The sequence below is a fragment of the Schistocerca americana genome, chromosome 2 (assembly GCF_021461395.2).
Source record: "Schistocerca americana isolate TAMUIC-IGC-003095 chromosome 2, iqSchAmer2.1, whole genome shotgun sequence".
Taxonomy (NCBI): domain Eukaryota; kingdom Metazoa; phylum Arthropoda; class Insecta; order Orthoptera; family Acrididae; genus Schistocerca; species Schistocerca americana.
In genome coordinates this window covers 533,527,086-533,545,769 of record NC_060120.1, presented here as the reverse complement: position 1 = coordinate 533,545,769, position 18,684 = coordinate 533,527,086, and the positions used below count along the sequence as shown (strand labels likewise).

At 40.2% G+C, this 18,684-nt stretch overlaps 1 protein-coding gene across 2 annotated transcripts in view; it reads left to right on the top strand.

The window, feature by feature from the left end:
* The first annotated feature begins 15,180 nt into the window (after nucleotides 1–15,180).
* The window catches only part of LOC124595977 (40S ribosomal protein SA), a 33,768-nt gene continuing 30,264 nt past the window's right edge, over nucleotides 15,181–18,684 (top strand). Inside the window, exons 1-3 of one of the 2 annotated variants that reach the window (XM_047134919.1) lie at nucleotides 15,181–15,326; nucleotides 15,520–15,683; nucleotides 15,811–16,016. In XM_047134919.1, coding sequence (XP_046990875.1) covers nucleotides 15,551–15,683; nucleotides 15,811–16,016 — 339 coding nt within the window. In that variant the 5' untranslated portion in view covers nucleotides 15,181–15,326; nucleotides 15,520–15,550. Of the gene's footprint in view, nucleotides 15,333–15,519; nucleotides 15,684–15,810; nucleotides 16,017–18,684 lie in introns of both variants that reach the window. The other variant, XM_047134920.1, reaches the window with a different exon arrangement.

Here is an 18,684-nt window from a genome sequence, read left to right as displayed (position 1 = left end):
TAAGATGTCTGTCATCTCGACTGCTAGTGATACGAAGCCGTTGGGATCCAGCACGGCGTTCCGTATTACCCTCCTGAACCCACCGATTCCATATTCTGCTAACAGTCATTGGATCTCGACCAACGCGAGCAGCACTGTCGCGATACGATAAACCGCAATCGCGATAGGCTACAATCCGACCTTTATCAAAGTCGGAAACTGATGGTACGTATTTCTCCTCCTTACACGAGGCATCTCAACAACGTTTCACCAGGCAATGCCGGTCAACTGCTGTTTGTGTATGAGAAATCGGCTGGAAACTTTGCTCATGTCAGCACGTTGTAGGTGCCGCCACCGGCGCCATCCTTGTGTGAAAGCTCTGAAAAGCTAATCATTTGCTTATCACAGCATCTTCTTCCTGTCGGTTAAATTTCGCGTCTGCAGCTCATCATCTTCCTGGTGTAGCAATTTTAATGGCCAGTAGTGTAGATATGTTAGACATTTCAGGATTTAAGTTAGCTTCCTACTTCTGCAGAGTAGATATGTATGGAGGAGGAGTTGCCACATTTATTAAAAACTGCCATAAATTCAAGAACATTGGCATTAATAAATTCTGTTCAGAGATGCATCGAGAAGCATGTGCAACAGAAGTAGAGTTCCATAACAGATCCTATATAATAGTAACTATTTACTGAGCACCTGCAGGAAATTATAATCTATTCATAAATCATCTAGAAGCCCTTTTGGGTTATTTAACAGGAAGAAACAAAGAAATTTTAATTGCTGGTGACTTTAATACAGATTTTCTAATGCAATCTTCCAGTAAACATTTACTGCAGTTAGTAATGTTGTCTTTCAATCTAACTCACACTGTAAACTTTCCAACCAGGATCACTAAATCATCAAGGACAGCCATTGATAACATTTTATAGACAAATCAAAGGAACAAAATCATATCATAAAACCTGTAATAAATGGACTATCAGATCATGACATGCAGCTCCTTGTTTTAGATGTAAGTTCTAAGCAGATTATCAAGACTGCTAAATCTGAGTACAGGAGAGTAGTCAATCAACCAAAAATTGAGAGTTTTAGAAAATTTGTGAAAGATATGAACTGGAAAGATGTTTATAGTGCTCATGACATGAATGAAAAATATAACACATTCATGAACAATGTCAGTACCATGTTTGCAAACTGTTTTCCTCTAAAAGTTACACAAATTAAACAGAAGTCTATAATAAAACCATGGATTACACAAGGAATAAAGATTTCCTGTAAGACGAAAAGGAAAATGTATCTGTCGACCAAGAATAGCTCCAATTCTGGTGATTTTGCTAAATACAAGGAATACTGTAAAATATTAAAAAAGTAATTTAGACATCTAAAGAAATGTACTATGAGAAGAAGATAGCAATGTCAGGGAGCAAAATAAAAACAATATGGGATATAGTGAAAGAGGAGACTGGTAGAACCAGAAAGGAACAGGAGCAAATAGCACTAAGGGTAGATGACACATTAGTAACCGATGGGCATAGTGTGGCAAATCTATTTAACAAGTACTTTATATCTGTTACTCATAGAATCGGATTGTCAGAATCAGTAAATAATGCCCTTGAATATCTGAAAGTAGCCTTTACAAATAGCTTCAGGTACATGAATATGTCACTCACTTCACCAAAAGAAATAACTTCCATAATAAAATCTTTAAAAACAAAGCATTCTAGTGGTTACGATGAAATATCAACAAAGTTAATTAAGGCATGTTCTTGTGAGTTTAGTACAATTCTAAAATACTTGTGTAACCAGTCAATTACAACTGGGACATTTCCTGACTGGCTAAAATATGCAGATGTTAAGCCTCTGTTCAAGAAAGGGGATAAAGAGATACCATCAAACTACAGACCGATTTCACTTTTGCCAATATTCTCAAAAATTTTCGAAAAAGTAATGTACAGGCAGCTTCTCGACCATCTGACCACAAATAACATATTATCAAGAACACAGTTTGGATTTCTGAAGGGTTCTGATATCGAAAAGGCTACTTACACCTACAGTGAAAATGGACTTAATTCATTAAATAACAAGTTACAAGCAGCAGGTATTTTCTGTGATTTGTCAAAGGCATTCAATTGTGTAAACCACAACATCCATTTAAATAAATTAGAATTCTATGGTTCAATGGGCAGTGCTGCAAAATAGTTCAAGTCATACCTCGCTAACAGGAAACAAAGGGTGTCAGTGCAAGGGACTAGTGAATTAAGTCATCAGTCATCATCAGAGTGGGAAGAAATTACATGTGGTGTCTCACAAGGATCCATCTTAGGGCCATTGCTTTTTCTTGTGTACATTAATGATCTCTCATCAGTTACTCTGTCAGAAGCAGAGTTCGTTTTGTTTGCAGATGATGTAAGTATTGCAATAAATAGTATGTCGAGTGTAGTTCTAGAAAGATCTGCTAATGATCTGACATTAAACTTCGAAATGACTCACTATATGCAGTTCAGAACCTGTAAGAGGTTTCCACCTAGCATATGCATAAAGTATGAAGAAGAGCAGATGGAAGAGGTTGACAGTCTTAAATTCCTGGGATTACAACTTGATAATAAATTCAGTTGGGAGGAGCACACCACAGAACTGCAGAAGCGTCTTAACAAATCTGTATTTGCAATTCGAGTGTTAGCGGACATAGGCGACATAAAAATGAAAAAGCTTGCACAATTTTCCTACTTTCATTCCGTAATGTCATATGGCATAAAATTTTGGGGTAACTCTTCAAGTCCAACAAAAGTTTTCAGAGTCCAAAAGCATGTAATACGTATTATTTGTGGAGTAAATTCACGGACGTCCTGTAGAAACCTCTTCAAAGAACTGGGTATATTAACTACTGCATCTCAGTATAATTACTCCTTAATGAAATTTGTCCTAAATAATATATCTCTTTTTCCAACAAACAGCTCAGTTCATACATACAATACCAGGAACAAAAATGATATGCACAAGGACTTAAAAACACTTACTTTAGTGCAAAAAGGGGTCCACTACTCAGGAACACTCATCTTCAATAATTTGCCAGCAAGCTCAAAAAACTTAGTTACAAATAAAGGTCAGTTTAAAAGCAGCCTGAAAGACTTACTAGTGGCCAACTCCTTCTACTCCATTGACGAATTTTTTAATAGAAACAAATGATGTATTGTATATATTCATACTATTAGTACTGTTATTTCATATTTTTTAAAAAAATTGCATGTTCCACATCCACGAGGATCTCCTCAGCACGGATCTATGGAACGAAAAACTAATCTAATCTAACAGACAGCTTAAACTGCAAAATATAAAAAAAATCCAGATGTATCAGAAAGCTGTTACCAAGAGATTCCTATAAAATCCAATTCAAAGAATTTTCAATTATGACTGTATAGTCTGTGCATATATTCAAAATGATCATGTACGTGTATGTCAAATTAAACTGTACACAAACGCTAAACAGAGAATTATACAATTACAGCACAAGAGCAAAAGTATAAATTTATTTAAGGGCAATTACAGTTTGATAACTATTAAAACTCTCCAGTGTTCGATGTTTGTTCATGAAACAGTAATGAGGTGACATTTGAGAATATGATGAGCATTCAAGGCAACACCAGAATCATTCCTGGGAAGAAACGCCTACACTATGTATAAATAAGAAAATATGTTGATAGAGCAATTTTTGTTAAATAACTTTTTATTACATGAATAAGCCAGTTTTATTTATGGAGAAAAATACAGTTGCTTATTATGTTATTTCTTATGTAGGATACAAAAACATAATGGATAAGGTAAATAGACTCTACATACTTCCTTGAGGCGATTTCACACGGTCCATCATGTCATGCAACATCAATTTGCTTACCACAGTACCCAAGATGGAAAGTGAGGTTATGAGTTGCCACTAGTGACACAAAAAGTCTGACTATAGTATCGGAATTGAAGACCTAACAACGATAAAGATTATTAATAGTCAAAAGAAACTTCATAACACATGCTTCTGATCAGTTTCATATGGTAAAGTGAGCAGAAGTGAAACATTTCAAAACATCAACATTTATTTGCAAGAGAACGAATATACATACAAAAATAGCAAACAATTTTTGTAAGGGAATACCGTAGCACCTGTTTACCTTATCCATTATGGTTTTTTTTCATTCTTAACTCATAATCTCATAAGCAACAGTATTTTTTCCTTCATTAGAGCTGACTTTTTCACTTCAACTGTTACTTAATGAAAACTGCTTCACCAACTTATATTCTTATTTATATTCAGTGTGGGCATCAAAACTTTCTTCTTGCGAAATGCAGACTTGATTTGATGAGACATGATGGTCCACTGAAGGCCAGTCTGAATGCCACTATTTGAAATGTATTGTAGAATGTTTTGACAGGACATGACGGTTAGTGTGAATTGGCCTTTAATGACAATTCACACTATCCACAGCATCACATCATGTTAGGGCTCCTTCGTGTCATGGTGTAGTCACACTGCCTGTCACATCATCTCATGTCATGTCATGGCAGTTCACTTAGCCCAGTACGTAATAGTGAAAGTGAGGATATACACTCCTGGAAATGGAAAAAAGAACACATTGACACCGGTGTGTCAGACCCACCATACTTGCTCCGGACACTGCGAGAGGGCTGTACAAGCAATGATCACACGCACGGCACAGCGGACACACCAGGAACCGCGGTGTTGGCCGTCGAATGGCGCTAGCTGCACAGCATTTGTGCACTGCCGCCGTCAGTGTCAGCCAGTTTGCCGTGGCATACGGAGCTCCATCGCAGTCTTTAACACTGGTAGCATGCCGCGACAGCGTGGACGTGAACCGTATGTGCAGTTGACGGACTTTGAGCGAGGGCGTATAGTGGGCATGCGGGAGGCCGGGTGGATGTACCGCCGAATTGCTCAACACGTGGGGCGTGAGGTCTCCACAGTACATCAATGTTGTCGCCAGTGGTCGGCGGAAGGTGCACGTGCCCGTCGACCTGGGACCGGACCGCAGCGACGCACGGATGCACGCCAAGACCGTAGGATCCTACGCAGTGCCGTAGGGGACCGCACCGCCACTTCCCAGCAAATTAGGGAAACTGTTGCTCCTGGGGTATCGGCGAGGACCATTCGCAACCGTCTCCATGAAGCTGGGCTACGGTCCCGCACACCGTTAGGCCGTCTTCCGCTCACGCCCCAACATCGTGCAGCCCGCCTCCAGTGGTGTCGCGACAGGCGTGAATGGAGAGACGAATGGAGACGTGTCGTCTTCAGCGATGAGAGTCGCTTCTGCCTTGGTGCCAATGATGGTCGTATGCGTGTTTGGCGCCGTGCAGGTGAGCGCCACAATCAGGACTGCTTACGACTGAGGCACACAGGGCCAACACCCGGCATCATGGTGTGGGGAGCGATCTCCTACACTGGCCGTACACCACTGGTGATCGTCGAGGGGACACTGAATAGTGCACGGTACATCCAAACCGTCATCGAACACATCGTTCTACCATTCCTAGACCGGCAAGGGAACTTGCTGTTCCAACAGGACAATGCACGTCCGCATGTGTCCCGTGCCACCCAACGTGCTCTAGAAGGTGTAAGTCAACTACCCTGGCCAGCAAGATCTCCGGATCTGTCCCCCATTGAGCATGTTTGGGACCGGATGAAGCGTCGTCTCACGCGGTCTGCACGTCCAGCACGAACGCTGGTCCAACTGAGGCGCCAGGTGGAAATGGCATGGCAAGCCGTTCCACAGGACTACATCCAGCATCTCTACGATCGTCTCCATGGGAGAATAGCAGCCTGCATTGCTGCGAAAGGTGGATATACACTGTACTAGTGCCGACATTGTGCATGCTCTGTTGCCTGTGTCTATGTGCCTGTGGTTCTGTCAGTGTGATCATGTGATGTATCTGACCCCAGGAATGTGTCAATAAAGTTTCCCCTTCCTGGGACAATGAATTCACGGTGTTCTTATTTCAATTTCCAGGAGTGTATGTTGCCATCGTTGATACAAAAAGTTGGAGTATAGCATCGGAATTGAGGAACTAACAACAATAAAGTTTATAAATGGTCAAAGCAGACTTCATAACGTACAATCTTTATCAATATTGTATGCTTAAGAACTGAGAAGCTAAACGGCATTTCAAAACATTGACATTTACGAGGGCTGTTCAGAAAGTAGGGAAAGTTTCCGTCTGACGCCGCTAGGCGCGAGCCGCTCGCGTATATTTTGGTATGTGCGTGCTCGGCAGCTCAGTCCGCATCCATCCGTGACAGCCGTAACGGCTCTGTAGGTCTGGTTTTTTCGATATTCTAATTTGAAATGCGCGCTGCAATCGAAAACCCTACCAGTTGTGAGGTGCGGTCTGTGATACGTTTTTTATTGGCAAAAAACCTAAAACCTGTAGAAATTTATCGTGAACTGTGCGAAGTGTATGGAAAAAATGTAATGAGTGAATGTTCTGTCTGGTGCATTCTGTTTAAAGATGGCCGAACCAACGTTCGTGATGAAGAGAAGAGTGGACGTCCGAGCACTGTAACTGACGATATTGTCGCTAAAGTTGATGGAACGATTCGTGAAAACGGTCGCTTCAAGATAATGGAGCTTTCACTTACTTTTCCTAAAGGTTCGCGGACTGTGTTGTTTGAAATTGTCACTCAAAAGCAAGGCTACCACAATGTTTGTGGATGATGGGTGTCCAAAATGCTTACAGAGCACCATAAAGAACAGCGAATGGGGCAACATTGACATTTCTGGAGGCCTACCATGAACATTGTGATTCATTACTGGATCTAATCGTAACTGGTGATGATACTTGGGTGAAACACTTCAATTGTGAGACAAAATTACAGTCCATGGAGTGGGGGCACACGAGGTCCCCACAAAAACCAAGAAAACGTTTGCAAACCTTGTCAGCAAGGAAGCTGATGGCGACAGTATTTTGGGATGGGCAAGGTGTGGCTCTTATTGATTTTCTCGAACATGGAGCAACCATAAATTCAGCCCGGTACTGTGAAACTTTGCACAGCCTTAGAAGAGAAGTTCAAAACAAATGCCAAGGAAAGCTGTTGTCCAAAATTTTGTTTTTGCACGACAATGCCCAAACCCACACAGTAAACTGCACTAAAGAACTCCTTAATTTATTCAAATTGGAAATTTTCCCTGATCCGCCCCGCAGCCCCCATCTTGCACCAAGCGACTTCCACTTGTTTCCCAAGATGAAGAACTGGCTTGCAATGCAGCGCTTTGATGACTACACAGAACTCCAGGCAGGTGTGACTCACTGGCTGAAGTCTCAGGCGGCAGAATTTTACGACGAATGTCTTTCAAAGCTTGTCCACCGCTATGATAAGTGCCTCAATGTGTTTGGTAACTATGTTGAAAAGTAGTATGTCAGTCGCTCTTTCAGATGTATATAATAAAATGTATTTCTTGTACATAGTTTTTTTATGCCAAACCGTTTCCTACTTTCTGAATAGCCCTCGTATTTGCAAGCCAAAACGTATACGCACAAACACATCAAACAATATTTATAAAAGAATTAGTAGAGCGTATTTACCTCTTGCATCATATTTTTTCTCATGTAACTAATAATGTCATAAACAACTGCATTGTTCTCCCTCAACAGAGTTGACTTTTTCACATCAAATTTCATACAACGAAAATTGCTTCATTAACTTATATTCGTATTTATATACAGTATGGGTGTCTGTTACTGCAAAACTTGAATGATTTTTCGCTTTTAGATATCTCACCTCACTTGTGGAAGAACACTCAATGAAAAAAAATATTCAAGTCATCATGGAACGTTTATAATTCCCCATAAAAAGAAAGTACAATAATAAAATAATGACGCTGTCAAAGATTCTTCTCGAGAAACTTGATGTTATGTGATTTGACGATCTGTTGACTGCCTGCATGAAAGCTGCCATTTGAAATGCATTGTCGAATGTTTGAAGAGACATAATGGCCAGACTTTCCTGGGAACACTTGACACTGAGGGCCCACTCCGTGCTGTCCTGCTCTGTACTGACGACTGTCTATCTGAATGCCTCCATTTGAAACGCTTTGTGGAATATTTTGATGTTCCACACTGTCAAGAGTGGTCGATCGTAAAACCAGGTTCCCACAACCATGAATTTCTTGCATCACACCATCACTACCCTTACATGCCCTGTCATTACACTTACTCCCTGTGCCTGAGTTGGAAGTGCTACTTACAGTACTTTCAAGATGGTGGCAAGTGAAATTATTCGTATGGGAGTTGTGCAGCTTTCAGCCGAACAGCTTATAGTGACGATGACGAAGAAAAAACGGATCCACAGATGTTGAATATAGAAATGAGCATCTCATAGGAATCATTTTAGTTTACCATATACACTAATAAGGTAGTTATCTGAAGAGGGCTAGGTTTCGTTTGAAAATCGTTTTCTAATGAGTAAAATCAATTTTCAAATCTTTCTCTGTACAAAAGCCTAATACAAATGAGCAAGATGCTGTACCAGCTCGCATTAAAATACAAGTAACACTTAAATGTATGGTCAGTGGACTCATTACAATACATATTCAAAGAAATTCGCAATCTGATACGAAAAAAAAGGAAAAGGAGAAAAAGAATCAGAAGCATGGGATTCACTACTGTACGGTGTGTGAGCACGGCGAAGCCAGGTTAACTTTCGATGTTGGCAGATGTCGGCGCCGTCAAACGTTTCTTCCTGAGAAACCCTATACTTTTATGTTATCTATAGTGCTGTGAAGGTACATCAGAAAGTAAGATTTTCGTCTCAGCAGCTCAGCTTTGTTTTTATTTTCACTGTTAGTCAAGATTGCGACAGCTCATAGGTGTAGTAAATGTACATTTGTTTACCGGTATGGTATTTGCATTTATAACCAAACACTGTACTACTGTGCAGGACAGTCATTACTCAATGAAAATGCCAACATGAAAAGTGTTATATTTACATAGGATTTTAACGAGGGTCAAGAGTAATTTTAAATCTCCAAACCCACAAATTTTTATTTCATGGTAATATTAATAAAGACTAAAGCAAAAAATTTTATCATTGAACAGAAATTAAAAAAAGTATCTGTACAGCAAATGGTGTTCGGCAGTTATGTGAGTCTTAGCAAGTTCATACTATGTTTTAATACTTTTTTTCCATTTCATCACTTCAAATGTTGGTGTGTTACTCTGCTGCAGATAACTGATTCCAAGGAGTTGCTGAATGCCATAATGATATTGTTGGGTATGCCAGTTAAGGACAGCAAATGAAATGTTAATTGCTCTTTGGCAAAATGGCTGACTACTTTGTATTCATTTATTCTTTGTTTTAAAATGTTCACGACGTGGCAGTTTATTGGTTGTCAAGGTAGGTTTCACTTGTGGACAAGAGCAATAAGAACAGTTAATATTTCAGCATTTGTGGGTGTTCTGATCTGTACGCTTCATTATGAGTTACGCCTAGAGATGGAGAAACCGCTTTCATGCTTACAAGAAGAGCTGCAAAGGCAGATTAAGGAACGGCAAACACGAGACGCTTCACAAACGATGGGAAAGTCCATAGAGAGATGATGTATATGGCGGATGTTGGAACTACAGTCTCTAGTGAGATCAACGATGACTGCACAAGTGCCGACGTTCCTACTAGACAAACCCGAATTTTGGTTTGGAATGTTAGAATTAGCATTTATACAGAACAAAATCACAAAAGATGATACGAAGTTTGTGGTGGCAGTTAACAGCCTGGACACATGAGTGGTAGAGACAGTTGAGATGTCATTTTGAAGCCACCTTCACTTGTGAGACATGTTGTTCAATGCATGGAAAAGTCGTTAGAGCAAGGGGTGCAACAAATCCTACAGTTTGGATGTATTGGACACAGGAAGCCTTTGGAATTCTGGTGACATCTCAGGAGCGCAGTGGTAGAAGCAGTGATGTCGGATGAGATCCTTTGATATGTGTGGCACATGCAGCTGCCATTGTCACTGACGCAGTCAGTAATTTCTTGTGGGAAAGACGACATTAATTCTATGCCGACAGTAGCTGACATGATGCACGCAACAGTAGGGCAGGAAAGCATCTTGGCAATAAAACAAGAAGCCGACGACTGCAGTATGGCTAAGACTGCAACTATATGACAGGAATCAAGCAATTAAAAATTGACAGCAATGCAACAGCAGTTATTGGCGTTAGTGTTGAACAAAGTAGACAAAGTATTGGGTGGTAAATTGGAAGGACGTATATCAGTACAATGGAGGCAAGGTCCTGAACTGGTAGATTGTAGAGTTCACTGGTACCACGAAAGGTTTGGCGTGTGAGTCACGAGGTGCACATTGCTCTGCCTATTCTTAAACGGATACAGCGGCCTGCAGTAGCCACAGCTACAAAAAAGCAGTGAAAAAGAGACAGACATTACACCAAAGATAGGACTGGTTGAATGACTGAAGGCAATCATGTTGCAGCACTCAAGTTTGGCCCATCATTCAAGGCGTCTCTTTTGTGCACACGCAGATGTCAAAGTAAGTTTGCCCACTTACATTGTCACATCATTTGTATGTGACAGACAGGAGGACGAATCGGTGCTACCTGATCGATTTTGGCTCTGACGTTAGCGCACTACCAGTCGAGTGGAACCAAGAACAGGTGGTAAAGCGAATCACTACACTTAAGCACCGCTAACAACTCGCCCATCACGACGAGTTGAGAACAAGAGGCGACTGTGGATATTGGGTTCAACAAAAGTTTTAAACAGACATTCGTGCTAGCTAATGTGCACCAACTGACCCTTATGCCAGCTTTCATCCACTTTCAGGAGCTGGGGTTACAGCTGTGCATGGGTTCTTTCAGACAGACGAACGTGCAGGGATGCGGCAGACTGTGTATGCACCAGATTTGAGGACTGGGTTCTACAGGATATTGAGTCGAACCTTAGTAAAAGCTCCATGCAGGTGGCCTGCCAACATGGTGTAAACCAGAGTACGATTATGTGTATCTTGCTTGATAACCGCTACTATCCCTATCACCTGAAACAAGTGCAAGAATCATCAACAGCGGATTTCCCTTTACAGGAAGAACTTTGTTGACGGTTTTTGCACCGCATCATCTTAATTATGGGATTTCTGTCATCAGTCCCCTTTACCAACAAAGAAACCTTTGCCAGCAATTGCATCATCAATCTGCATAATCGTCATCTGTGGGTTACAGATCGTCCTCAGGGAGTGGTTAAGACGTCTCAGCAACATCGATTCAGCATCAATTTTTGAGCAGGGATTCTTGGCGACCATATACTTGAAACGGTTAGTATTCCACAACGCCTTGGTGGAGGAATGTACCTTAACTCCTATGGAATACTCTGCGAGGGTGCCTCCACATCTTCCTCCGGCGTTGGATAGGATGTGGAGGCACTGTAGCATGATCTGTTAGATCACAGGACTGGATGTGCACATCGGAGGGCATCTGAAAAGCGTTGTGTATGCTCAACCAGTTCCTGGTGTGCAGACCCTTCAACAGTGTGTTCACGGCGTCTATGACACTATTCAGAGAGAGGCTGGAAGTAGCAAAAGAGTGCAGAAATCTATGATACGACGTGTGAACGCGTGCATTGCTTCCCAGTTTCAACATCTGTTGTGACATGAATGTGTTGTAGCTCTGTACTACGTTCTGGGATGATTTGTTGTCCTTGCGCGCACAGCGTTCATTTCTGATAATATGTTCATAAGACCTTTTTTCCTCCATTTTCAGTCAGGAATCCGTAATATCCGCGATGATAAATTATGACCAGTTAAGAGCTGATCAAGCCACAGATGAGCATCTACAACAGCTGTTGCGAAACAAACCCATATTCCTTAAAACCAAGCAAATGCAGTTGCTGGAAGGCTGGAGGCCTAATTTGCCAAGATAAGTCCAATGCTCTACTGAGACGTTTGTGAGCCAGTCGCTGTGAAATTCAGCCCAGCGTGAACGCCACTGTCTAGCTGAGGACACAGAAGTTTGTATGAGCAGGTATGAAGGAGGATTGATGCATGTGAGGAAAGTTGTGTGGCCTGTCATAGGTGCAAATTTGGCAGACATGTGCACCAATCTGTAGGAGGCTCTCCAGAAACGATAAGTCGTTTCTCTCACGTGCACATAGACCTTTTGGGCCCACTTCCACCATTGGAAGGATACCATTATTTACTTATAGCTGTGCAAAGGTATACACATAGGGCACAAATGATTTCCATAGAGGATATATCATATGAGATGACAGCAAGGGCATTCATGACTATGTAGATTTCACGATTCCATTGTCCTGGACATATCACAACAGACCAGGGATGACAATATAAATCAATGATATTTCTGGAGCTGTCTAGATGATTTGGATTCCATCACCATCATACACCAAGCTATCACCCCACAAACAATAGAACAGGGGAGAAATCTGAAGGCCACACTTATGTGTCATGATATTTGTTGGACAGCACCATTACCACTAGTTTTGTTAGGACTACACACAGCACTTAAACTGTTCATTGGGGCACTGACAGCTGAAATCGTTTATGGAGAAAAGTTGCGGCTGCTTTCAAAGTTCTTTTCAGAAAAGCAGATGCATATGGAACCAGAAATGTTGTACATGTCACAGCAAGTGAAGCTGCATATAGTCAAGCTACACCTGGCCATGGCATTACATCACGGAGTAAGAAAGTTGTTTCTGCACAGGCACATTGTGACGTGCTCACATGTGATGTTTCAAACTGATGCTGTGTGTGTGCTGCTGCAATCTTGGGACCTTTCCACAAGTTAAGATGTGGTGAACACATGTTTTAAACAGAGTGGAACGACTAGCCCCTGATAGTGTATGGAAACAGGTTAAACCTGCACATGTGCTTTCACAACAGCAAGAGGAGAGGGCTACTGCACTAATGAGTGACTGGCAGCCAAGATACCCCCAACAAATCAGCCAAGACCGCAAAGGAAGAAAGAGAATCCAGTGACACATGCAGCAAGAGACACATAAGATCTTGCACATTCTTGGACTTCTGCATAGTTGCAGAGGGACCTCATGGGAGGTGCCAGTTAAGAACACCAAATTAAATCTTAATTATCCTTTGGTCAAATGGTTGAGGTCTTTGTATTCATATATTCTCTGTTTCAAAATGTTGATGACATTGCACTTTATCAGTTCTGAAGTTAGTTTTCGCTTGTGAACTAGGGCAATCAAAATAGTTACTATTCAGCATCTATAGGCTTAATTATGAGCTATGCCTATAATATTTATATCATACTGTTTCAGAACTTTTGTCATTTTAGTTGAAGACCAGGCTCATTATTTTAGCATTGCAGAAACTTTGCACATACATAAACAAACGGTTCTAGATATGTGCCATCGAAAGAACCAGAGAAAAACAAGAGGTGATCCACCTATTCGCAATTATTGTAGATCGTAGGTGATGTTGGGGGTAGAAACAAGAAATTAGAACGCCTTTCAACTTTCATTCTTACGCGTAGGTTGGCATTACAATGTGCAAGAAGGGTGTTTCCACATGTAAGTTAACTTATGCATGTGTGATAGGGGGATGCATGTCTATAGGCTCTTCCATACACAACAGTCTGTCTGTGAAGACATCTGTGCATGCAATCAATCGCTGCAAACGTGATGTGTTCACATGACAATAGTTCCAATCTACTGCTCGCCTGCCATCTGTAGGTGCAGAAAAGAAAGTTCAGTGGCAAGTGACATGTGTGACTAAAAATTAGAAGTATGTCTGGCACTCAGCTTACATCGGAAGTTAGTCACATTACGTCCCTCACTCGCTACTTTTGAGGTGCCATATCGAATTCATAATATTTCGATCGTTCCTGTATTGTAGCTTGCGAGCTATGATCGGTTGTTTCTGCATTACAACTCGCAAGTTACGACCGATATCATTTTAAGGCAAAGATGCAATGAAGATGTATAACTATAAGTTCAATTTATCATAAAAAGTGTCAATACCATAGTGTCTGTAAATGTCGTAAGAAAATTTAGTAGGAACAATTTTTAAACTGTGTTTTCTGTGCATTTCATGAGGTTATGTGGTTAGACATGTGTTGTTGAGCAGAAGAACGTAGGTTTGAAACTAGATACAAGCAATTTTCTTTTCCTTCTTCATGTTTGTAACAATTTTGGGAATTTCTTATTCATGTAACAGAAATATGTTCTGCAGTATGAGATGTTATTTATACATTAGAGCATGCGATTTCAGTAATGTGTTCCTTCAATTTTGTGATTTCACTCAGATTACAAAATCACAGGAATCAAAACTCTCTCCAACCTGGCACCAATAGAAGCAGAAGTACCTGTTCTTGCAATGGCAATTCTCAACCATCCATTACCAAGACTAAAAGTATCATTATTACTGACACTCAAAATAAATACACATTCAACAAAAACACATCGAAGATCGCGGTTAAGGCAACTCATTTCAATTTATTTTTTGCGACACTGACTCCAGTGCCGCTATTCACTTCAGTGTTCTCAGTACCCTTGAATACTGGCAAGGCCACTCGACATCTATAACATCTTCTCCCATAGCGCTACATCACTCAAAAGATTGTGGCATAGCGCGGTACTGAACAACAGTATACTAGCAATCCCTCAGATTGAATAAATTTCGCTACTTTGCTTAGCTCTTTGTGGTAAACAGTCAGCAATGATTTTTTATCACCGTTTCCCAGTTTGCCATAGCGTCAATCACTCGTAATTTCTCTGTTAAAGAAACATGAGTAAATGCCTTCTGATATCTACCGCCGTATTCACTGCTCATAATTCTCCATGAGTGTGAATGATCCCTACACATTTTGATAAATTTGGCAATGAACTCTATGGAGAACTGACGTGTATCTGCTATTATAAAATTCAGTATGCACACACTGAGGAAAAACACTTTACTGAACAAACAGCTGACTGAAACACGTTTCGTGCGACAGATTTGCGGCGATCTTCTGTCCCCACACTCCATCTTGTCTGCGCAGATGTGATTTGAGCAACTTAGCTCCAATCTTCAACTCCAGCTTACAGGTTTTTGGCGCATCGCACAAAACTCCTGTTCCCAAACAACAACTTTTCTGCGTGAATGTGATTCACGCAGACATTTGCGTCGCTATATCGTTGGGAGTGGACGAGACTTCTTGCTTTAGCCTGTGGAAACTGGGCTTAACTTGTCAAAGAGTTTCATTGTCTAGAACAAGCCCTACGTGTGATATATCCTCGTGTATATTCTTTGACCAAAATCCTCGTTGTATTCATATCCGCTTCCTTTTCACATGGAGGTGTCTCCCAGGTGGCATTGATTCGCGTAAGAGTGAGATTTATTAAGGATGCTTGTCGCAGCGTTATTATTTCAGAAATATTTTAATAAATAATAAGTATTGAAATATTTAATTGTAACACAATACTATATTTCGTAACAGCAGAACCTTAATTGTCGTATAAGTTGTTAATCACGTGTGTGTACTGTTTTCACATTTACGTTCAAGTTTTTTGCGCAGGTTTAATCGTTGCTCTTATTAAAACGTGAAGATGTCGGGAGGTTTAGAAGTTTTGAGCTTAAAAGAAGACGATGTCACGAAAATGTTGGCTGCTTTTACACATATTGGTACCGAGAACGTAGATTATCAGATGGAGCAGTATGTGTATAAGCGGCGAAGTGATGGTAAGTAAATTGTTCTAAAATATTTCATTGCAATTTGAAGATATTTGTTGCGAGTAATAGTTTTGGTGCATTTGTGGTGTCGTACAATTTTTCTCTTGATTGAGATAGTATTTGTGTTTGCAAACAGGTGTGCACATTATCAACCTGAGGAAAACGTGGGAAAAATTACTTCTGGCTGCTCGTGCCATTGTTGCAATTGAGCATCCGTCCGAAGTGTTTGTAATTTCATCTCGTAACTACGGCCAGCGTGCGGTTTTGAAGTTTGCGGCTCACACCGGTGCAACACCTATTGCTGGTCGTTTCACCCCAGGAGCCTTCACCAACCAAATTCAGGTCTTTTTCGTGATCTCTGGAATATTATAGCTTTCAAAACTGTATGATACAGTCAATACATATTTTGTCATGTGGCACTTAACATTTTCTGCGTACAGAATACTTTGTTAATGCTGTTGCTATATTTCCCTTTGTTCTTTGTTATAGTTTCAGAACAGTGAATGTTGTCAACTTTGTAATGCGTGTGATAAACTAAAGCTCTCAGTGTACGACTTAGGATTTGGGGGGGAGGATGTCAAACAGGCCTGCTTGGAGCAGGGAGGAACCATATGACATTTCAATTTCCACAGTGTGTGCTTTTACAAATTCATAAAACTTTGTGAGCATGACCAGGAAGGATTCAGGATTCACACTTGTAGCAGTGAAAGTACAAAACAAAATAACTTTTTTTTTTTTTTACTCGTGAAATTTCATCTTTTTTTCACTTCTTGTTGGCTGCATTTGTTGCTATAGGTACACTTTTCTTCGTAAGTAAGATCTTCTTAGATAAATTTTGCACAGCATTCAAACCATACTTAACAGGTGTATGAAACCCTACAATTTAATTAATTTATGAAAAAATGAGTGAGCTGTTACATTTAAAACTTCATGTTTAGAAATAACTCAAATTTTATAGATAATTATCTAAATTTTTACCACAGTTTTTAATAGCTTTGGAAAATTTCAGTTTTGTGTTAAGGAGTTTGCGTTTAATAATCATACCAAGTTTTAAAGTAATAGGATATTTATTTAGGATGTTACATGTACCTAAGTGTTTTGTGGAAAGTGGCTGTTAAACTTTCTGCTTGTACTTGTCATACTATGAGAACTGTCCAGCACCAGTAGCACTTCCTTTTTCATTTTCGAAATAAGTTTTCGTCCTTTTCACATTCCTATGATGCATTCTTCTTGATTTTACCACCTCCAAAAATATTATCAGCTTTCACTACACGCTCTCTCTATTGCATACAAAGCTTTGACGTAGTTCACTCCGGGTTTAATTGCCATCTTCTCTAAAACTTATTTCCTGCTTTGTACACCATCATTAAAACATCAAACTGCATCAGAAACACCAATGGCAAGTGCATTTCTTCCCACAAAAATGGTTTTTGGCAATCTTTCCCATACCCATTGGTTAAAACATACGGGTTTTGGGTTCTGCCATGAACACATTTCTTTAATAAGTTTTCATTAACAAGTTCCCTGAATATAGATTTTATGGCTTTTATTACAGCAGTTGGTAGAGAATTCATGTGATATTCACCACCAGCAATTGACCTTTGGTAGCCACATAATGATTCACTTCTTTTTGGGCACAAGTTGTGGATAGGGTTATTGTCTGTAGACATTTTGTGGAAGTACACGGCCCAGACTGCTTGCTTCATATATTTCAAGTCCTCTGTGTTCATTCTTATTGTCAAGCCATAATATGCCCATAGCTTTTTAATTTCTGCATCTATCAGTTGCCCTCTCCCTTTTATTCCCTTCCCATCAGATAATTTTTTTTTTTTTTTTTTTTCCCCTGACAAATCTTGTCTTGGGGTGCTAAGTTTAGCACCGAGTCTTTTCTGTACGTGTCCCACACATTCTAACTTCTGCAGAAGTCTCAGCTCGATATGAACCACATTTTTGAACCTCAAGGAAAGCTTTACTATCACCATCACCAAGGTACTTCACATATCACAGGCCATGGGAGGCAACAGATCTGATAAAGAAGCTGACAACTCCCTGCACTTTGTAGCTCATATTACATTCATGATCTCTAATCCCTTTCTCCCAACTATGACAAAATTTGTTCAACACTTCAAGTACTTCGCCAGTGCCTACAGATTGTGTAACATCACCATTCAGTGAAGTGTCCTCTTATTTGCCAGGTACTAAACATTGTCCAATATTTACTGTGATAGCATGTTAACATCAACAATACTATTATATGAACCTTCAGATTCACAGCCTCCATTTTCATCAGTACAAAAAACAAGTTTCCTTCTTGAAGCACTCGGTGGTGGTTTGTTTGCCGGCACTGAGAGGTTGCTGTCTTGAGCCACTGGTGTAACATTTGTTGTAGCACCCTTTGCTGTGTATCTGTTGCCCTGGTGACATTGTTTAAAATTGAAGCGACAAATTCTGGGCACCTTGTGACGTAAAATTACACAAGCGAGCACAAAACACAGCCAAATGAAAATCGTTCTGAAATTCACACCACCACATTGCAAGCCTTTCAAAATGGAGAAAAACCAAAATCTGCGATCAAAACAATGCACATTGATACCAGCAGAGAAAGTATTGATATGAATAGTCCTTTGTTTAGCGTATGACAATCTCTGGTGCAAATATAAACATTTGAATTCTACAGATCGAAATACACTTGCATATGACAGAAAAATGCTTTGCAGAAGGGTGTGGTGCTGAATCTTGGTACACTTAAGACCAAATAATGTGCCTTATAATCTCTCAAGTATATGTTATACATCAAACTATGCAGGAAGATGTGCACTACTAAGTAGGTATATTTTTGAAAAGTCAATTTTTTAAATTTTTGACGTTCTTCCCCCTTTAAACCAGACTAGCCATAACCAATCAATGCTTTTCCAATTTGTCTTGAATGTGATAACACTGCTTAGTAAAGGCAGAGTGTTTGTCCCTATTCGTTTAAACCAGCCACAATGATTTTTGGATGGTTGTTAAT